This window comes from Bos taurus, chromosome 11 (assembly GCF_002263795.3).
Source record: "Bos taurus isolate L1 Dominette 01449 registration number 42190680 breed Hereford chromosome 11, ARS-UCD2.0, whole genome shotgun sequence".
Lineage (NCBI taxonomy): Eukaryota > Metazoa > Chordata > Mammalia > Artiodactyla > Bovidae > Bos > Bos taurus.
The window spans coordinates 64,811,923-64,834,822 of NC_037338.1; the positions used below are offsets into that span (position 1 = coordinate 64,811,923).

Sequence of the window (22,900 nt, forward strand, 5' to 3'; positions counted from 1 at the left end):
AACAGGCTTTGCATTTATGGAGTTTGACCACTGTAGTCGAGGAGAGGAGCTCACTCTGAATTGTTACAGACCTTAAGAAACTTCTGGCCGTTTTAGGACTTTGTGTTTAAGGGCGAAACTTGCAGGATTTAGAAGTAGATGCGGGGTGCTCTCGGCCGGTGTAGTGTTCTGCTGCGGTTCACACCGTGTTCTCCTGGGCCCTGGGGTTAGACCAAAACCCTCTGAAAGTCACTTGTGCCTACTGTGTGCTGATGTATTGGGGGACCGCTTTTTACTTTGCAGCCACTTTTATTTTTATTTATTTCTACTTTTGAAAAACAAAAAATCAGGTAACACTGACCCTCCCCGACTAAAAACCCTTTCTGCTTTCTCTTCTGGTCCCTTGTGCAATGGGCTTGTTTAAATCCCAGCGTCCTCTCCGCAGCGTTAACTGCAAATGGTTTAGGCTCCCGGACAGAACATTTGGGGAAGCTTTGAAAAGGACCCCAAACTGTTAAATTCCCAGCCGAGCTGTGAGAGCTAATAAAAGACTCGAGATACCTCTTTGGGCATTAGAAGAGGCTTTTTTTTGTTTTGTTTTGTTTTTCATGGGCTGAGATAAGCAACATCTAGGCCCCTCGCAATACTAGCTGCTTTGCCATTACGCAGGGACAAAATGAAAGGCCTGACCGCAGGCACATTTGAAGGAACTTTCTTGGGGGGTGGGGGTGGGGGGGGGGGCGGTGGGGACCGTCGGCGAAGGGAGGGAAGTGTGCAGGGAGCCGAGGAGGAGCCCTCCAGCCCTCTGAGGGCCGTGGGGTCAGGATCCGTGGTCCAGCCCTCTGACAGTCGGTCGGTCCCACAGCCAGAGAGGTCCTTGCCCCAAGTTAGCTGAGCGCCTGCCTCCAAGATCCCCAGAGTTTGAGCTTCCTGGGGCGGCCTCGGAGGAACCCACTTGAACGAGATTTCCCACCTCCTGCGCCCGGCGCCTTTCTCCTCTTCCAGGTCCTGGGTGTGCATCGGAGGGCCGAGGGCTGGTCGGGGTGGGAAACTTAATTCAAAATGGCTGCTGGAACCGCTTGGGTTTTATTCTTAGCAAATGTTACTAATTTCTCAGGCCAGATAGGCTGAACCGGTCCTCAGATACGGTCCATGGCTGAGGGCCTCCGACTTTGGGGGGCCCAAGGAGGAAGGGGAGGTGAGCAGTCACCTGGGGGGTAGGGATGAGGGGAGGGGAACAAGTAGATGTCAAAATCAGGGAGAGGGAGGTCTCCGTCTTGAGCTCCTCCGGCTGTTTTTCTTGGGCTCCTTGTTTCACTGCCGTGGGACTAACCATTGTGTTGTTTGTGACTGTTGTATTTTCTTGCAGACACCCCCTCTTCCCTCTCTTAGCACTGATTTTTGAGAAATGTGAATTAGCTACTTGTACCCCCCGCGAGCCGGGGGTGGCGGGCGGGGACGTCTGCTCGTCAGAGTCATTCAATGAAGATATAGCCGTGTTCGCCAAACAGGTCAGCAAAATCAATGTTTCAAAAGTAAAAAGGAAAAAAAAAAAAGAAAGAAAGAAAGAACCTCCCTCCACCCCCGCCCCAGCACATTTGCAAAAGTAACCAGCTGAACAGTCTGCCCTAAGCCAGGCCTGTTACATCTTCCTGAGCTTTTCCTCCTAAATCAGTGTCTGTTTGCGGATGCCTGAAAATCACCCCACTTCTGACCCACTCCCGCTCCCTAACCCGACGCAGAAAGCTCTCTCTGTAAAATGCGACCCCAAACCCCACCCCCCGCGCAGGACCTTCCTTGGAATTGGCTAGCTGGGCAGGGATCTCTTAGCAGCATACTGCTGGGAGAAGTAACCCTGTGCTCTGGGCTTGTTTTCGGATTATTTGACTCACATTGAAGGGTTTCTGCACGGGACGAACTCGGTGTCACCGAGTCTGTCCCGGAGGTTACATCCTGCCCCCGACAGTGTAATGAGGCAAGAAACTAGGAAGGCTACCAGATTTCAAATGTTTCTTTCTCCCCCCCCCCCTTTCCCCTCCCTCTCCCCTCTCCTTCTCACTTGTATTTAGATTCGCGCAGAAAAACCTCTCTTTTCTTCTAATCCAGAACTGGATAACTTGGTAAGAGCGGACCCCTTACTCCCCTCCCCACATCATCCCTCCCCCACCCCCGCTTTCTCCCCAAGCTTTGCTTTGAGAGCCCTGAGGTTTCTAGACCCGTCCTCCCGTAGCTTGCAAGTGGGCTGCCAGGGTTTCCATCCACCGGCAAGTGGGCCGGGCCGGGGTCCCGGGGAAATAAATTCACCTCGAGAGGGGCCGGGTGAACCGGCGCGGGGAAACGCGAGCTTTTGTTTTTTATGACAGCCGGGCAGCGCGGCTCTAATCAGCCCGGGGATTTATCTCCGGGCCTGTCAGCGTGTGTGCTTAAACTTTGCGGACTTCCCAGCCCTCAAAGTCGCGTCATGAGGGCAAGCAACCAGGCCAGACCTCCCAAACCACCAGTTTATCGGAAAGGTGTGCAGAAGGCGGCAGAAAGTTTGCAGTGTGAAGAGCCACAGTTTGGAAACTACTGGGAATATTTTCCGTGCACGCCTTCCAAGGAAATACCTAGTGGAGGGGTGCGGCCCTTTGGGGGTGGTGGAGGGGCAGTGGGGCTGAGAAAGAGGGGAGCCATGGGCAAGAAGAGTGTTTATGACCCCCACTTAGATGCTTGGTTGTTGTTTTAGCTGTTTTTTTCTCCTTAAGAAATATAAACCTCTAGATGGTACCCAGTCGCTGCTGTTAAGTTTTAGTGTTATGGCCATAAATCAAAATAACTCTATTTACTGGGGGGAGGGGAGGGCTGGGGATGTTAGAGTTGTGACAGCCAATTTTCTGCAAACTACGAATGGGGCGCTCATTCTTTTTGTATCTTTGCAGATGATTCAAGCCATACAAGTATTAAGGTTTCATCTGTTGGAATTAGAGAAGGTAATTTCTCTAGCTTTTTTTCTCCTTTTGCTTCCCCCTCACGCCCAAACACACAGAAAGGGAGGGTTCAGAATGGCTGAAGTTCAGGCTTCGAAGATATTTGCATAAACGTCTTTCTTTCTGGTAATTAGTGTCAAGGCCAATCTTTGCGTCCATTTCTCTTTGCAGTTTAATTACAATTTTAGACACTAAAACTGGGATCACAAACGCCCTAGCCTTGTATTCATTCTTAATACCTTGCTGGCTTTGTGTAAGTAGTTGCAGGGCTCTGCATCCCCTTGGATGCGTAGAAAGCTATCCTGAATTTGCTTCACAGGTTGTACCTTCTCTTCTTCTCCTAGTCTTCTTTGCTACCTCTGAGTGGGGGGAAAGTTTTGTTTAGTTTCAGTGAGTTTCTGGAAGACAGTCTGAGAGCAGCGGCAGGTCAGAAACAGGGGGAGAGGCGGAGTGGGAGGAGGAGTGGGCAAGGAGTGTGGAGGAGGCGGTGGGGGAGGCACTTTAAAGGTTCTGCGGAGACAAAGCAGAGTTGATAGTTGTGTCAGTTTCTTGAATCTGGGAATCCTGCACATATCCCACCTTCACACTCAAGAAAGCGTGTGGGATAACATGATTTTGCTAGCTGTTCTATAAATCTCAGCAGTAAAAACTTAATGCATTGTAATTCAAAGTAACATTAAATTGTAAGCACACTGGGGTTTCTTGTGAATTTTTGCATGTCAGTGATGCCTGTGTCCTGTAAGACACCGCTCCACCTATCCCTAAATGTTTTGAAGCATTCTTTTCCCTTAAAAAATTAATCAGTTTGATACCTTTTTGTGGCTGTAAGGGTTCCCCCCCACACACCATATCAGGAGTCTTTTTTTTTTTTTTAAGGAAGCATCCTAATATATGCTTCTTATAGATAGAAACCCTAATTACCAATGTTAAAGGGACTTGGGTTGTCAGGCATATATCGTATACCAACACAGTACTGGTCCTTTATATACATACATATATATGTATATTTAAGTTTTTGCTTAGACATGTTGGAAAAGGATTTATGATAAAAATAACTGGACAAAATTAAATAGTTTACCTTAAATGTCACCCACGTAGGTCACCTCTTTAATGGCCACGGCCCCAGGAGCAGATGAATTTAACACGGGTGTTGAATATGTTGTAGCCTGTGAAGCATCTTGTCACTGTCAATTTTCTGGGATATCTCTATTTTGCTAGAAAAGAAAGTTATTCCTAATTCTGGATGCGTCTGGGGGTCTCTGGAGGACAATTGCCCTGTGTTTCCCCTATTTAGAAGTTTGGATCTCACAAGGGGGGTGGATTGCACTTGTCAATGTCATTTATGAACTCCTGATTATATTTCCATTTTTTTATTTCTGTCATAATGTAGGTACACGAATTATGTGACAATTTCTGCCACCGGTATATTAGCTGTTTGAAAGGGAAAATGCCTATCGATTTGGTGATAGACGATAGAGAAGGAGGATCAAAATCAGACAGTGAAGATATAACAAGATCAGCAAATCTAACTGACCAGGTATGCGCTTTTCAATTTCAACATCCCTGGGAAAAAAAAAATCTGTATGCATATTGCTTGCTGGATCACTACCACCTCCTTTTATTATTTGCATATGATTAAGTCCCTTTTAGATACATTTCCATCGAAATGAAAATTTTTGAATAATGTGGCTATTATTGCTTCATTAAGGCTGGCTCTGGGATTCGACCTGGAGAGATGAGCTTGTAAAAGCTTTGCCTGCAAACTTGACCTGTTTCTTGTCGCTTTTAATTTTTGTCTTTATTTTATTTACCCTCTACAATAATGGGAGTGTTAACTGCCAGTGACCGCCTCTGGTGGTAGGGCTTTGTTCTGGAGCATTTTTTCCCCCTTCTCTCTCAAAGAAAAGAAAAGTGTAAGGACTGCTTATTTCTTATTTTATTAGGAATAAACCCAAGATAGGTGGTCTGAGAGAGACAGGGAGGGTTTGAAATCTAGCAAATGCATGCTATTTTCTCCCTGTCTATACGGTTCATTAGCCTGTCTTGTCAGTTTTCCTCGGCCCAACGCTTCTAGACCTCACTGAACATTGCTTTGTGCAGTGCTCGCTGCAAGCTCGCCCATTTTATTGTACTTAATAGAAAAAATAAGACCAGGCCGAGGTTAGAAAAACAGATAAATATGGACGTTTCTCCTCCTCCTTTCTCCTCATCCTCCAGCCGGTACGTGCTCTGGGCCCTCTGGGTTGGCAGCTTTTGGAAGCGTCTGCATCAGGGGCTCCTCGCGACTCCCTCGGTGTGGCGGTGTGGCGGTGTGGCGGGTGGGGGACTTCGCGCCGCCCTGCTCTCGCTGCCGGCCTCCGCTGGCTTCGCCCCCTCCTCTCTCTCGTCCTCCCTCCAGGCCCTTCTTCCGCTGCGTTGCTAAGTGGGGACGACTTTTATTTGGAGTTGCTGGGGCTGGGGGCAGATTTCTTTCACCCCAACACCAATGTTTGTTCCTAGTCCCTCTCTCCCTCACTCCTGTCTCTGTGTCGGCCCAAAGGAGTTGAGAAAATGCACTGAAAGTGAAAACGTGAGGAGTGGATGAGATGAAACAGGGTTCAGGACAGCTTTCGGTTGCGAATTATGGCAGGGCGTCTAGAGATCTGGGTGGCGGGCCTCCTGCGCCTGTCCAGCTATAAGTGAAGGCCCTGAGTTGTTTCTCTTTCTGACTTGGCACGTGAGTCCTGTCTTGTGAGAGAGAGCAGCCTGCCTTTGTTAAGCCAAAGGACAGCCAGTCATACAGAGTTTTCTTTGCAAGCTCTGCCATGATCACGGTTGGCCAGCGACTGTCTTGCAGAGTCCTTGCCGAAGTGCTCGACTACTCGTCTTGGTGTCATATTCAAGTTTCCTTCTCTCCGTATCACTCCCTTCAATCCCCAACCTGGATTTCTCTGGGTGACCCCCTCGGCAGAGGCGGAATTCCTCCTTTTTCCCAAAAGAAGTGGAGGGTAGGCAAAGCTGAGCTTTAAAAGCGTCAACGCGCCGGGTCTTTTCTAATTGGCGAGTTACAAACTTTCGGCAGTGTAGACGAGTGCCGGGAACAGGCAGCCTGCGCGATCCTAGCGCGGCCCCGCCGAGGTGGGAAACCAGCAAGCGGCCCCCGGTTCCCACCCCGCCGGCCGCTCGGCCTCCCTCCTGGTTCAGGCTGCCAGCCCTCTCCCCGGAGCTGTTAAATGCAGATTCCGCTGAGGAACCCTCGGGTAGCTGCTGTTGAATAAAAATTGTAATCCAACAAGCCTAACTAGAAAATGGGATTCTAAAAGCTCCGGAGTGCTGGGTACATAAAGCTATTTGAGCAAATTACAAGAATCGCTTAGGGGCATGAATGAAATCAACACTTTAATTGCCTCCAAAATGAAGATTTATACCCCATTTTCCTCAACGAATCATTATTTTATTAAAATCAAAGATAAAGGACCAGAGTTAGGGGTGTTTTAGGGGGTACAAAATTGGTAAAACAAAATTGAGTTCTCCCTCTACTCCTTAGGTAAACTTTTGTTAGTTACCTTTATTTGAGACATGCGGGTTGGTGGTGGGCAGTGGTCAGGGGTAAAAGCTGGTACTTCATTCTCCTCCCCCAACTATAAAATGAGCAGCGTGCCTCCCTCCCGGCCGCTTAAGACTGGGGGCTTCGCAGCTCTGGCTAAGCTCGTGGCTCGGTGGGCCTGTGCGCGTGGGCGCGCTCGCGGGACCCTCTCGGGCTCACCGAGGTCTCACTTGGGCCCAGGGCAGCAAACCCCAAGTTTGTGCTTTGGAATTGTCCGTTTCCAAGAAGCCAGGAGCAAGAGTGCCTGGGCTCCCTTTGGAGACGGGCGCGCAGAGCGTGGGGCGCACGCGGGACTGTGTCTCAGTCGCGGGGTGGAGTCCCCTGTCCTGGGAGGTGGGGACGGAGGGAAGAGGTACTAGGGCCGCCTCATGGGCGCCAGTACTCCAAATTGGAGCCGGCTCGCCCGTCCCCAGGGGCCGGGCCCGGAAAAAACTGCCTCGACACCTGTCTGCGAATGCGGCCCAGCCAGTTTGAGCCCCAGTGGCGGGTGTGCTGCGGGCCTGGATGCTTCAGGTGTGGTGCGAGCGCGGGGCGTTGTTTGCTCATTAGCCCCTCTGTCTCTAGGGCCTGTGGGCAGTGGGGTTTATTTTATTTTACTTTTCTCCTCGGAGGGCGCGAAGGCTGCCACCCGCGCGGGGACTTGAAATCCACTACTTGGATACCAGCCGGTTTCCCGGAGGGCTCAATCGGAGGAAATCTACTTGGCCTTGAGGCGTCCTTAGTTTGGTGCTTTGTTTTGTTTTTCTCATCAGATTAAGATGCCCCCAGAAGCCGTAATCCTGCTCTCACCCCACCCTCAACGCCCTCTCCCGACTCCCACTCCCAGACCCCGACGTCCCAGGTCCGAGAGCCCTCTACCTCGGGCGCAGGCCTCCAGGGCGCCCTCTCCTGACGGCCTCGCTCCTCGCTCGGCACAGTCGCTCCCGACGCCCGGGGCCTGGGGGCAGGGAGGGGCACCCGGCCTTTCCGGCCTTGGCAGGGGGCGAGGTCCGGGCTGAGACCCCGGGAGCGGGCTCAGAGAGGGGGCCACCGTGCGAGGCGTCGAGGCCAGGGTTGAGCCTGGTTGGCGATGGAGAAGGACGGAGGGCGCGGGGAGGCGGAGCGCGAGTTTGGGGGACCCAGGGTGGAATTGGGGTCGCCCAGAGGGGTTAGGCGGGGAAGAATCTGGCTGCCAGACGCTGGACTTTAGGCCGCCCTCCAGGAACGAGCTGTCGAATAAAGCCTTCCTTCCTAGGGTTGTTTGTTTCTCGCCACTCCTTGAATCTAAGCATTTTCCACTCCAAGGACAGTAGCGAGAGGGAGAGGAGAGAGAAGCAAGAGTCCCTGGGGCCCCCGAAGGCCACCAACCGAGGTGGCCAGGCCCCCTCGCAGCGAGCAGGACTAGCTGAGTCTGTGCTCAGGCCAACCCGGGTTCTTCCACAAGCAGGGGGAGGCAAAGAAAAGGTCCCTTTGGATTACAATTTTTATTCAACAGCAGTTCTCCGGGGGGTCCTCGGCTGAATCTGCATTTAACAGCTCCTGTTCGAGGGCTGGCGGGCTGCGCAGGGCGCCCTGTTGCATGTTAATCTAGATTTGCCTCTGACATCTGGGGAGAAGTAATGTGGCTCCCAGAGATGGAACCAGAAAGCCAAGCTCGCCAGGCAGGTTAAATGCCAAGCACTGCTGAGCTCCCCGGGGACGCGGGGAGGCGGGGGTGGGGGGTGGGGACCGCCGCTGGGGCTGCAGGGCCCAGGCCGGAGAGCGGCAGGCTTCCGGGCCTCTGGGATCAGGGGCAGCCCTGGGCCAGTGCGCTTTGGTTTCCCAGTGGGGCCGGGGAACCCAGGTGGCAGTGTTTTATTTGAAGAGTCCAGAACGTTGTTTCTAAAGCATCGTTTGAGATGACCGTCTTAAAACTGAACTTGAACTTGACGGAAAACACCCCTTCCCTGCAAAGTGGGACGGGGACACCTCCAAGGGAGATTTAAGCTTTCTCTTGAGGAGGTGTTGCTAAGGGATGGGGAGGCCTAATGTTCTTCATGTTATTGGATCCACTGCTTTAGAAAAAAAAAAAAAAAATAGATGAGGCCAAGGGATATTTACTAATACTGGGAATGCAAGCAATTTTGTTTTCATCCATTAAGAAAAACTGGACACAAACATGGAGGGATAGGAAAATGTCAATTAGTTTGTTTCTAAATGCTTAACACATGGACACAACTTATTTAAGTTGTAAGTACTTTTAGGGTCTCACTTAATGTCTTAATCCTGGAACCTCTGAGTCCACAAGCCTTGAAGGCCATGGAGTCTTAGAATAATCTGACTTTACTTTTGATTGTTGTTGTGAGTCATGTGGGATACTCTTAATTCCTCTTGAAATATGTCAGAGGGAAATTATGGCAAGATTCTCTTTAATGATTAAATAATAAGGTGTTGACTGCTTGTCACTACAGTGGCTAATTGGGATGTTCATTTTAGGCCCTTTGTTGCTTAGTATCCTTTGATTTCAAAGATACTTGTTTACCAGATGTGTTTTTATTGTTTTCTGATTGGCTCCTTGGGTGTATTTATGTGTGACTGTCAGAGTAGGGATGTATTGATTCTTATTAGGGGCACGCCAAAAACATTTGAAAGGAAAAAAAAAGAGTGGTACAGAGTCAGTGCAGATAGGTTGAGATCGATTACATTTTTAAATGTCTCAAAGTCTAAATGTTAATGCTGTAAAAGTTATTCCCCTTTCCTAGTTTCTCTCTCTCTTTCTCAGTAGAAGTCCCCAGTGTAAGCTCTATGGTTAGTAGAAAGCAATGGTACTAATGCTACTTTGTACAAAGTAAAGCCCCATAACAGTAACTGTTGTTCAGTGATTTAACTAGCTCTGTGGCAACAGGTCACTCAAATAGCAGTTTTTCTCCCACCAGAGTGACTCCATGGTTCATCATTTGGAAATATATAGAATAGTTGTGGGGACTCTTGCTATCAGTCCTAACTTAGAGATTTTTAGTAGAAAACATGGGGAAGTTTAGTAGAAGAAAGAAGAAGGAGAAAAGGCCTTAAAATAAGGGCCTTGCTTTTGAAAAAGTAACTGAAATATCATGCTATAATGGCCCAACTTTGAAAATAAACAAATTTTAAATCATTATGTTTTCAAACACTCGTATGTTTAAATGTTAAAATGTTTGTCATAGTCCGAAAGATTTAAAACACAGCTGTTGCCGGGTGACGGACGGAAAATTATGCAGTAAAACTCCGTACTCTTAAAAACAAAGACTATTTGTGGTCCCATAGTAGAAATATAGGTTTTTTTTAAGGCCAAGCAGATAGACTACAGTATTACCAAGGGGCCTATGTTATAAAACTAGCTTACCTTCCCTCGCAGGTGGAGTTGGAGAAACTGAAGAATACATAACAAGTTGTATTAAAACACATATAAATGAAAATGCTGTCAAATGAATTCAAGTGAAGTATTTTCACATTGGTATTGCTGTGCTTGCCATTGCAATAGCAATATTTTCTCATGAAACATAAATATGTCAAACCAACATGAAATGCTTAAGTTTTAATAAATGATCATTTAATCATCAAACACAACCTGAGTATGTATACAGAAACTTTTAAAGAAAAGTCGGCGTACAGCCAAATTCCTATATGGACTAGCAGGGGAATGATCAAAAAACCAACACGAAATAAGACTTCCTGTAAAAAGGTCTATAATTCAACATTATTTGACTCCACTGTCATGGAAATAGTTGAAGGATAGTAAATTGATACCATTCTCAGTCATTTTTGTTACACAGTCTTAAATGTTTGCAACTGTAGCATTTTCCATGGCCTTTTTTGGATTATGATATCTGTTGTATTTGTATCAAAGTAGCACTTGAGTTTATGTTATAATCGAAACAGACATTTTTTGCCATTTCTCCTGAGCGCAAAAAATTAATTTAATATTTTTAAATGACATCAAAACTATGGGAAAGTCTTCTTTTACAAATAAAGAAATAAAAATAGAATACATTTGACATAGTGTTTCTGCCACTTGTGCAGATGTTAGGCCTAAAAGTTTTCAAAATCCGTAGTGAAACAATACTGCTCTAGTCACGTAGGGCTTGGTGTCCTTACTAGGCAGGAAACCTCAGGATATGGTACCTGTTAAAAGGTTAGGGTCTAAAACATAAAATACAGGTTCCCAATTTGAATTTAAATAATTATTTCAGAATTTGACTTGGGGGATCCAGGAAAGTTTTGGATATTTTACTAAATCTTTCCCATTTGTGGATAAACCTAACATGTATGAGATCAGTTTTGAAAAATTCAAGCAGATGAGTGTGTGTGTGTGTGTGTGTAGTGGAAAAGATAAAAAGTCTCCTTCACTGTATCCTTAATTTAATATGCCATGGTTTCAGGATTATGGGAATTTGGGAAAGCTCATTGAAGTCTTAAACAGCTTCTCCAGAAAGTAGAGCTATACCTTTATCGGGAAACTGCTAGATTTCCCACACTTTTCAATCTGACATTTTAATAAATGGTATAAAAGATACTATGTGAAATAAGTGAGAATACATTCATTTAAATATTTGTCACTAGAATCCAATTTCAATCAATTTAATGCATTCATGTGTACAGAATTAAAGCAATTGGTAACACTTTGCTATACTGTCTCTGAACACTCTTTTTCCAAATAGCATTTCTTAATCTAGGAAATATGTTCTTGTTAAAGGGAAATATAAGAGTGCAAATATTTTTAAATGATTTTATATTTCTGGGCTTCTTGGTTCAGAAGTTCTAAAACTGAATAAAACATACCATAAAGAGTTTATTCTTTACTGAAAAAAATGCTTATTTCTACATTTATTGAATTATACACCTGTTGTTTATTGGTATCATGAGTATATACAGTTAAATACAAACTATAACCAGAACTAAGTCATTAACTCTCTTTAAGATGTGCAATAACCATGTTCTGGCTTTTTGATGCACCACTGTATACAGTATAAACTAATGCAGGATAAATAAGTTGTGAAAATAAATTTTATATTATTTATAATCCTCAAAAATATATTTTTACCCTTGATAGTCTTTATGACTCCATTTATAATTAAAAGGATTTATAAAGATGAGGTAAAGAACTTTGAATGAAGTGTTATGTTTCTTTAAGAAAAACTTAAATGGTATTTTTCCATAGAAAGGAAATGCTGTTTCTAAGTTTACTAAGTAATACTTCTAAAATGACTGCAACTTTTTATGAGTTTAACAAGTTTAAGCAACATTTTATAGTCTTTTTTTCCTTCATTTTGACACAATATCAAGTCTTAAATTTTACAATGGATTTAAACATACATGATTCCAAGTCATTTAGAAAATAGTAGTAAGTAAATAATTAGCATTTTGAGTGATATTAGAAGTTATTCCCTGACAACATATGCTGGCTTAGAATTAATTGTTATGATGAATTCCCATTTCTCTAGATTTTTCCTTACACTTTACAACACGACATGATCACATGTTCATTATTCATTAGTTGTAAGTGTCTGGGTTGTTGATTGTTATTTAGCAAGACAGAGCTATAGCTCTTTCTTTTTCTTATCATTTTCTCCCCGCTGATTGGCAAGCCTCCTATGCCTGAGATTTGAACTTGAACTAGTGTGCTGGGTGTCGTTTCCCTATCTGAGTACTTCACGGGTTCTTACCCACACGTGGGTTTGTTTTCCTGAGAAGAGGAAAAATGTTACTCACTTTAAAATGGAATGAATAGAAACCAAAGTCATCAAACATTCCCAAACCCCTGTGCTTTATAATTAGGTGAAAAACTGAAAACTGTTATTCTTGTTTGCTTTCCCCAGGGCTGTGAATACTTGATATAAAGATTCATATCAGCCTCTTTGTGTTCTTCCTCTTAAGGCCTTAATGTTTGTTTTCAGTAACTGGATTCTTAACTGATAGTCCATATTTGGTCCCAGACCTCCATGATTTGCATTTTATTCTGCATTTGCATTCACATTATGTCCCATAGAAACTCTTTAAAGTCAAGTGTGTTTATGACTATTATGAAACTCTGGAAAATGAAGTTTGTAATGAAACCGACATAGTCGTCAAAAGGACAATGAAGAGAGCAATTTGATGTAAACCCAGAGTTTCCTTATCCCATCCCAACTTGTAAAAAGGCTTATCTCTCTTCTTTTGAAAATATAAGAAGTTGAATGAATAAGAATTTCTTTGACAATAACCCTCCTCTTAATGGCTCCATAACTATTTGGATGTGTTCTCAAATGTTAACTTAATTTGATAGACAAGCTATAATTAACTGTGACCTATAGTGTTTTCTGTAATTCAGAGACTATTCCTTAGTGATCTGAAAACTTAATTTCATACTAAATGGTGTACAATGTCTGAAGATCTAAAAGCCTACTTCCACTATTTACAAGAAGTCGAAATAGTTTATGTGTCTCCAGGGCTTCAAAAGGGAGATACTTCAGAGATGGAGACTAACAATTTTACTATGTAAAGCCCTAGCAGACTAACTACTGCACATGGGTTCTTTTTAAATTTTTGTTCCGTAGTAACCTTCCTTTCTATGGACTGTAGTTAAAATTATTCATACAATGAAAAGATTCTATGTGTTTCATGGGACAAAAACTCATACTTGACATTTTAAATCTAGTTATTTCATTGATCAAAAAAACAAAACAAAACAAAAACAAAAACCAGTAGTGTACAGAGAGAATTAAGAATTGCAGAAAACAGGTAAAATGCTATTAGCTACGATGCAACAATCACAATAGAAATTTAAGCAATAAAATTAAATTGGGCATTTTGCATTTAGTTGGAACATTTATTTGAAAGTTCCCACCTGATCTGGGGTTATTTGAATACCCCTTCCCTGCTCTCCACTTAAGAATATTTTAGTGTAAGAACTTTGTGATAACTCACCATTGGACATTACTTTTATTTGAAATTGTTCATTCATAAGAGAGTCCGTCTCATGAGTAACCACCCTGCCCTTTATTCTTGAACAGTTCGGATAAATGTATTATTTATTTACAGTCTGTTGTATACATTATTTATGGGAAATATGCTATAACTCTACAAAGCATATGGAATTTATCTTTTTAAGATATGGCTGGCATCTCTGCCAAGATTGGCATAGCCCTGAGTAGAAAAGATTAACCCTCATTGTACAGATAAATATCATGTCTTTTAGAGTCATTATGTGTTAGCATTGCATAATTCCAGGTGCAAATAAATGCATTTTTCCACTTTCATTTTAATTGTCATCATTTCCGTGGCTCCAGCTTCCACCAGAAAATTCCAGAGAATCTGGAATTTTACAATTTGAATTGATCTGTGTTCTAAATTAATATGTTTGGGGAGGAAAATAAGATACTGAGTAGCAGAATCATTTAACCATTTCATTTCTATTAGCTTGCTTCCTGTTCCTTACTTAATGGGTTTAGAATTTTCTGAAGAATCATGTCCATGACATTTTTAACACTGGTTGTACATTTGGTGGCTTGGCCTATTGTTTCACCATATTCAGGCACTTTATAAACTGTGTTCAAAACAAAACCACCAAGGAAAATGTCAGGCTCATTGTGCCCTGCACTTCCTTGGACAAAATAATAGAGACATGTAGACTGTGTTTGTTCTGTGCATATCAAGTATATTGTTAGTGTTCAAGTATTTTTTATTCTAATAATTATTCAAAGCCAGTAACAATCTGCATTTGAGTGAGTATAAACATTTTTATTCTGGAATTTGGGATTTGCAGCAACTCAATTTTATTTTCCAAATCACCCTGCCATTTCAATTAGGTGCATTGTTCCTCACTCTACTGTTTCGACATTCTAGAGGTTTGCTTGCCACCTAAGAGAGAGAGTTGTTTGAGTGTTTAATATTTATTGAGTGCATGTAAAGAACATGCCAGTAGAAAAAAAGAGAAGAATAAAACATTAACAAATCAATTATGGGGCTTTTCTTCAGTTGTAGTAAACTTCTAATACTCCAAATACTCTATAACTATTAAAATAATATGAATAGCCTCAAGACTAATAGCCCTGGGTATCGGGGAAGAATGGTATTCTGATTAATTGGATTTCCTTAAAAAGTGAACCGATGATACAGCTCAGTCTCCTGCTTCTGGAATTCAGTTGCTTTCGTTGATCTCTCTGTTAAACGCCTTGAACTACAGAGAACTTGGCCAAACTAGGAACCAGAAATGCAAATTAAATTTCAAGATGCTTTGAGAAAGGCTGCTCTAATGATTTTACTGAGATAAATAATGAAGAAAAGGGAATAATCTACTCCCTACCTCCAAATTTCACACTGTGAGAGGGCTTGAAAATTCATATATCCCTAAGGAATGATGATACTTGGAAAATAAGATTTGATTGAAAATATTAAAACTGGCAGGGCTTCTTAAAAAAACAAAACAAAACAGGAAAGTTAGAAAATACCCTGTTGCTAATTGTTAGTGGAAATCAGTGGCAAATGTCAATTTCCATGATTCTTTTATCCAAAGCATAATGCTATAAGGTAGTAGAATAAAACAAGACTGCATATTGGCTGAATTCTTATTTCCTTCTCACATCAAAACTGTGATGTGAGAAAAAAAGTTTCTGGTTTGAGAGATTAGAAGTAGAAGAGAGAATATTTCAGAAACACTTGAGAGTGATGAAGGATCTATGCGTGCTCAGTCGCTCAGTCGAGTCTGACTCTTTGCAACTGCGTGAAACTGTAGCCCACCAGGCTCCTCTATTTATGGGGTTTCCCAGGCAGGAATACTGGAGTGGGTTGCCATTTCCTTCTCCAGGGAGTCTTCCTGACCCAGGCATCAAACCCGTGTCTCCTGCATCGGCAGGTAGAATCTTTACCATTGAACCACCTGGGAATCCACCCCAGTGATGAAAAGTGTTGTTGGTAATTTTGAGTTACACAATCTTTCCGGTTGGCAGTGTCTCAATAGAGTATATACACAGTGCAGGCTGTCTGTGAGGGGGCAAGTTATTTCACCTCCAGGAGCCTCAGTTTTATCACCTGTAACACGGCGATAAAGAACCCACTATATTGAGCTTCTGTAAGAATTAAATAGCATTGTATGTAAAACATTTAAAACAGTAAACCCTAAGCAGTGCCTTCCATAATATTTTATCTTCTTACTCGTATTTGGCCCAACCTTCGACAACATGAATCTGATTTGAGAAGAGAAGATTGGGTAGCTGTTTATTTTGTAGGCCATCATATAATTATAGAGTTTAAGCGAAATACTGTCTTAATTCCTATTAGGAGGGGTGGCTATTATTCTGATTTCATCATAATGGGAAAGAAGACTGGCCACTCAGATATGTGGCTGAGATAAGACAATGAATCACTACAGTTTTGTTTTCAAGTTCAACTTCAAATAACAGTTATGTGCATATCTTGTACTTTTCCCCCACATTTCTGAATGCACATGCTTCCTGGCTGAGGTCCAGTTGCTTACAAGATCTCAATATCTACTTGTACTCGGGATACAATGTTTTTGGCCTTATCTGGATGTTCTTTTTGCTAGAGTTGCCTAGAAAATTTGTGGTTTGAGGTTGTTATATATAAGACACTTTTGAGTTTATTTTATCTTAATGTGTTTGTAGAATGAGGTGGACTGACTACTGAGTTACAAATGTAAAATGAAACATTGGAAAGCAAGCAATCTTATGAAAGGGACTTTATAACACCAGGTATGCTGGCATGTAATTTACAGATTCTTCTGCCACTCCTAAATAGCAATGATAGAAACTCATCTAACTTTCAGCAGAAAAATCTGAGCAGATAGATAAAGAGTAAGATTTGAATTATTTAGTTACAAATATTTGGAAATATTGGAAATTTGGAAATAGTGGTGGCAGCTGGATTGGAGGGTTTTTTAAAAAAACACAACTCTGAATTATAGTTCACAGGTACAATTTCAGGTGTAGACGCTTATAAAGTCAAGCATTAAAATAGGAGTTTATTTTTATTAGTAGTATGCCCGCCATAATACATAGCATAGGAAAAAGAAAAGTTACAAAACACAGATTATATACTTTGACTAAGATTCTTCTTTTACTACATACTTTTACTAAGGGCTTCCCTAGTGGCTCAGATGGTAAGGAATTTGCCTGCCATATGGCAGACCAGGTTCAATCCCTGGGTCGGGAAGATCCCACCCACTCCAGTATTCTTGCCTGGGGAATTTCAAGGACAGAAGAGCCTGGCGGGCTACAGCCCATGGAGTTGTAAAGTTATCATCTATAGATGATAACATGTTACAGTAGACATGACAGAGCTACTACACGCACACACACACACACACACACACACACACACACACTAAGATTCTTAGTGTAATGAGGCTCTATATTCTCCTTTGTTCTCCACAACAAACTGCTTAATAGAATTTGAACATTAAGTGTGCTTGAATCATTTCTAGGTTACTCATCTGCTTTCCACTTTTGAGATTTGGGTAAAACTGTTTTTACCTCTTGCTAGCTGTTTCCCTTTGGTTGTAATTACTCTGTTTCCTTGTAAATGGTCCGAATGTCCCTACCCCAGGTAGAAATCTATATTCTCTTCTCAGACCACAGTGGAGTCGCTGGGGGATAGTGCTGGCATTGATTCTCAATGTTGAAAAATTGTGCAAAATGTATCAGTGCCATGTGGATATCAGCAGGAAAGCATTTGGGATATTTTGGGTGGTGTTTTATATTCGTAGTCATTTTCCTTTGCATTGTCAATTCATGTATCATTTCCTGGATGAATTAATTCAACTCTACAGATTAGTAATGACCCGAGCGTATAAGAGTTGTGACCTGAAAGATATCAGACTGTGGGAAAGTAAGATTTTGAGGAGTATTCGGGAGTGACCCATTGTGCTGAGCCTGTTTTCTAGGCTCATCTCTGCCTTGACTATTGGGAGAAGAAGGCATGGGGATTTGCAGGAGAGCAGGCAAAATATTGAAGGACTAGGAGACTTAAAAGATGTACTTGACTGCCTAGCTGCTTTAGATTCTATGACAATGTAATTAAAAACACTAAAATTAGTTCTTTCCACATTCTATTGCCTTACTCCTTGAGCATGTGATGGGTGTATGGGGCTGTGTCTACAAGAATGTGCACTTGTGTGTCTCCTCACAACTGAACCTGAGGCTTCAGTGATTCCTAGAGCTCAGACAATCACCTGATACAAAACTTTTCATTTAAAGATGAAATTACTCCTTGGAGAATTTTCACCAAAGGCAAAAAAGCACAAAAATTCTTCTCCTCCTCTCTACATGCCTCATTACACAGAGATAGAGGATTCAATGTTTGAAAAATTATCATTTTTGTAGGTTTTATTTGTGGGACGTGAGAACTGGGAAATATAGAGCTCAATTTAACAGATGCCATCTCTGCCTTTACAAACGCCCCACTCCTGCTATCACACAATCAGATGTGTGTGTGTGTGTATAAATGCATATGCATATATATGTATATGTATTTAAAGCAATACATCAGAGTTACTATGTTGTAAAGATTTTAGAACTCTATTCGATGCTCAGTTAGACACACATATTCTGTGAGTCAGGATACCGGCCAACACCAGTGTCATGAAGACCATAACTAAGGGATAATTGGCTGGTTGTCAAGATGCATTTTTAGATGAAAAGTCCACAATAGCAAATACGGTGGGGCTGCCCTGTGAGAAGAGGAAGTGTGGTGTCTTGGGGTGAGCCACAGACCCTGAAAGGAGCTGCTGAATCCCATTGTCTCACCACTAATTTACCATCTGCCCTGAGTCACCAAAATTACCCTCAGGCCTCTATTAAGTGGGAGTAATAAGCACATTTTATCGCAGCATTAAAAGAGGGCCCAACGAGAACCCTGGCGGCCTGCAGACTTGGCCACTGGCAGGCTGTGGGTGTGGGGACAGGGAAGGAAATGAGAAAAAGGAGGAGAAGTGTGTGAGGAAGATAACCTTTAAAAGAAAGTCCGCCTCCCCCGGGGAGGCATGGGGGCCACCACCAGTGACTGCCCCAGACTCCGACCAGCACGACAGTCACCCCCCAGATTGATCACCCTTCCGCAGAACAGAAGGTGGACTTAGAAAAGGTTCTGCCTCTGGACCATTCCCTGAGCTCATCTTAATGTGGCCCTGGTCCACAGCATGTGTTCAGGCTGCGGTCTTAATCTGTGAGCTTCTGGTGTTTAAAAACATCTGAAAGCTTGAAAGGGAAGGGGGCAGTTTTACTGTCTTAAAACAAAACATCCTGCTCCAACCTGTCATGCTTAAATGAATTTTGCTTAATGATTTCCAGGGATTTTTTTGGAAATCCATATAAATAATTTTACATTTTCTTGGAATTAACTGAATTTGCAGCCGTGTGGTAGGTTTTGAGAGGCACAGGCTTTCCCTTGGGTTCTAATAAACTGAAGGTGTGATCTGGTGGCTGAGTGTGTTAGAGACCTTATCTGGTTTGTTTAGGTTACTGAGCACATTTGCCAGTGGGATCCACCAAGATCTTCAAAGAGGGGTCTCAGCATAGCAGACTTTAGATACTCATAAATTAAAAGTCTGAGATCCCCAGCTTCTCAGCTGCACGTCTATGCAGGTAACACATGTCCTTTTCATGGGCTACCTTCACAGTTTGTCCTTATCACTCTGCATATGGGTCTTTCTGGTGCCTCTTCCTCAGATGGCACCATTGACTGAGAAACACATGAAGAATCATATCTGCTGAAGTTGTGTGCCTTTAAAGATACTAAGAGACACTGTTTAGACAGAGGTGAGAAGTCTAGTGGTGTGTGTGCTTAGCCACTCAGCTGAGTCTAACTCTTTGCAACCCCATGGACTGTAGCCCGCCAGACTCTTCTTTCCATGGGGATTCTCCAGGCAAGAGTACTGGAGTGGGTTTCCATTTCCTTCTCCAGGGGAATCTTCCCAACCCAGGGATCAAACCCAGGTCTCCCACATTGTGGGCAGATTCTTTACTGTCTGAGCTACCAGGGAAGTCTAGTGAAGGGGGACACATCAGATATGGTTAGGCCAGCAGTGTGGGATGGTGGTATTTGGTGAGCCCGTTGGCTCTGCCTCATGGACTGGTGCAGGTATGTGTGTACACATATGTACAGATGAGGGAGAGCGAGTGTGTGTATACACACATTGGTGCATCCCCCATGTGGACTGGGACTCCCCTGGTCTGGAGGGACTGAGTTGTTCAGTTTGGGAAGCAAGCCAGCTCTTTCAGGTCACTAGAGATCACTTACTAAAGAGACCCTGGTGGTTTGAAAAAGTAAATGTACTTCCCCAAAGAGAAAGCAGCCTGTTGATAGGTGTGGACTGAACTTCAAATTTTGAATACTGTGATCATTTCATCAATTTCTACCTAGCTGCTAGCTGACCTCTTCAGAGACAAGATCATGAGGCTCTCATTTATCCACTTTTTTTTCCCCCCAGTGGGACTGGTAGTGTAGAGGTTTTGAAGAAAAAAAAACCTCACTGTTTTGGTCTGGAAAAAAAAATGATTCTGGCATCATACTGATGTGATGAAAAACCAAGTGCAAAAAAAGTCAAAGTGCTTTGTAGACTGTAAAGTGATTTATAAATATTAGGTATCAAATGAAACTTGATGGGGTGGGGAGGAGCAAACCACCTGTAAAATCATGTTATTTGAAGGTGAAAATAAGATCAGTTTGCATTCCCTGAGCACACACCAGCTGGGAGATAGCCCAAGGCATACTGAGCTGTACATGAAGCCAGCTCAGGTTAACCGTTCTTTCCAGAAGGTCTATAAACTGAGTACACCTGTATGTAGATATTTTAGGATTGACTGGGTCAACCTACATTGCTTCATTAGTGTTGTTACTTTATTACTGTCACATTAAAAGCTATTGTAGGTGCCACCTATTGGGTACTTGCTGCATGCTTGGAAATTGATGCTTGCTGTGTCTGCAGAGAAGTATTTTTTTAATCCTCATTTATGGATTAGGACATCAAGAGTTAGGGAGGTTGTGACTTGTCTTCAGACAGTGTAAGTGGTCTAGGATACGTCTGGCTGCAGGTTTACTTTCTTTTGCCTGTGTTATCTTGCAACTGAGTATTATATTTTTATAGTGGTTTGTGTGAATAGAGGGTGGTGTCTTTAAATTGTGCAAGTCTTTTTTCAATGCTTTATAATGTCTGATGTTGGAGATCACAGTATTAGGTGACAACAGAGATCCTCTGTACATCACTTAAGTGATTTGTTTATTCATTGAAAAACATATTTGTGTCTAATGTGGTACAGACATTCTCCTGGGATAGAGGGCATTAGAATGAAGATATAATCCAGGACTTCAGAACATTTATGGTGTAGAATTGTAGACAGACTCAACAGATCATCATGGAACTATACAAGAGTGAAATAATAGACATGTGTGTGAGGGGTTCTAAGTGCTCAGTGAGGGGAGCCTCATTCATCCTGGGGGAAGTATGTGTGTGTGTGTGTGTGTGTGTGTATCAGGGAAGGCTTTCTGGGGAAGGTAATATCTCAGTTGTGACTTAGTAAGTAGGAGGTAATCAGGGGCCAGGTACAGCAAAGTAGGGCATTCCAGGCAACGGAGAAGGATGAGGATGGGCCCAGAAGGACAAGATGAATGTATCTGTCGGAAATCACTTGCTGAAGGGGACTTCTCTGGTGGTCCAGTGGCTAAGACTCCACGCTCCCAATGCAGGGGCCTGCATTCAATCCCTGATCAGGGAACTAGATCCCACATGCTGCAACTGGAAAAAAAAGATCCCCCATGATGCAACTAAGACCTGGTGCAGCCAAATAAATAAATAAAATAAATATTGAAAGAAAAAAAAAGAAATCACAGGCTGGAGCACAAGGATCAAGGAGAAGAATGATCCCCACGGGGTAGACTATGAAGGATTTTGTATATGAGGCTAAGGACCCCAAAATGTATTCTATAGGCAGTAGGGGACTGGTTATTCATTAATAAACATTTCCTGAATGCCAGCCAGTATCAGGCACTGTGCTTGGTATGAAGGATTCAATAGGGAACAAAATGGGCACTGGTTCCTATCAAAAAATTGAACTCTTTTAAAACTAGGGAGTAATTTGACTTGAATTCTTTAATGCTGGGAAGGCCTTAACAAGAACAGTAATCACTAAGGTGAAATATGAGAGAAATGGATAAGACTTGATAACTGATGTGAAGAAGTTATGCACATATGCAGATGACACCACCTTTATGGCAGAAAGTGAAGAGCAACTAAAAATCCTCTTGATGACAGTGAAAGTGGAGAGTGAAAAAGTTGGCTTAAAGCTCAACATTCAGAAAACGAAGATCATGGCATCCGGTCCCATCACTTCATGGGAAATAGATGGGGAAACAGTGGAAACAGTGTCAGACTTTATTTTTCTGGGCTCCAAAATCACTGCAGATGGTGACTGCAGCCATGAAATTAACAGACGCTTACTCCTTGGAAGGAAAGTTATGACCAACCTAGACAGCATATTCAAAAGCAGAGACATTACTTTGCCAACAAAGGTTCATCTAGTCAAGGCTATGGTTTCTCCAGTGGTCATGTATGGATGTGAGAGTTGGACTGTGAAGAAGGCTGAGCACCAAAGAATTGATGCTTTTGAACTGTGGTGTTGAAGAAGACTCTTGAGAGTCCTTTGGACTGCAAGGAGATCCAACCAGTCCATTCTGAAGGAGATCAGCCCTGGGATTTCTTTGGAAGGAATGATGCTGAAGCTGAAACTCCAGTACTTTGGCCACCTCATGCGAAGAGTTGACTCATTGGAAAAGACTCTGATGCTGGGAGGGATTGGGGGCAGGAGGAGAAGGGGACGACAGAGGATGAGATGGCTGGATGGCATCACTGACTCGATGGACGTGAGTCTGAGTGAACTCCGGGAGTTGGTGATGGACAGGGAGGCCTGGCGTGCTGCGATTCATGGGGTTGCAAAGAGTTAGACACGACTGAGCGACTGATCTGATCTGATCTGATCTGTGAAGAAGTTGGTGAGAGAGAACTAGAGAGAGAAGGGTGTCATGCGTGGTTCTCATGGATGGTTTTATAGCACAGATGGATGGGGTTATATAAACATCCACTAGGGTCGAGAATCGGAGAAGGCGATGGCACCCCACTCCGGTACTCTTGCCTGGAAACTCCCATGGACGGAGGAGCCTGGAGGGGTACAGTACATGGGGTAACTAAGAGTCGGACATGACTGAGCAACTTCACTTTAACTTTTTACTATCATGCATTGGAGAAGGCAATGGCACCCCCACTCCAGTACTCTTGCCTGGAAACTCCCATGGACTGAGGAGCCTGGTGGGCTGCCGTCTCTGGGGTCGCACAGAGTCGGACATGACTGAAGCTACTTAGCAGCAGCAGCAGCAACAGCAGGGTCAA

General features: G+C 43.3%; 1 protein-coding gene across 6 annotated transcripts in view; it reads left to right on the forward strand.

The window, feature by feature from the left end:
- Window positions 1-22,900, forward strand: part of MEIS1 (Meis homeobox 1) — a 188,059-nt gene that overhangs the window by 3,308 nt on the left and 161,851 nt on the right. For 5 of the 6 annotated variants that reach the window (XR_009496298.1, XR_009496297.1, XR_009496299.1 and 2 more), the window contains 4 exon segments: window positions 1,349-1,490; window positions 2,049-2,099; window positions 2,898-2,948; window positions 4,336-4,482. Coding sequence is in view for 2 of the 6 variants with exons in the window: in XM_005212878.5 (XP_005212935.1) it covers window positions 1,349-1,490; window positions 2,049-2,099; window positions 2,898-2,948; window positions 4,336-4,482 (391 nt within the window). In the remaining 4 variants the exon portion in view is untranslated. 6 annotated transcript variants of the gene reach the window in all.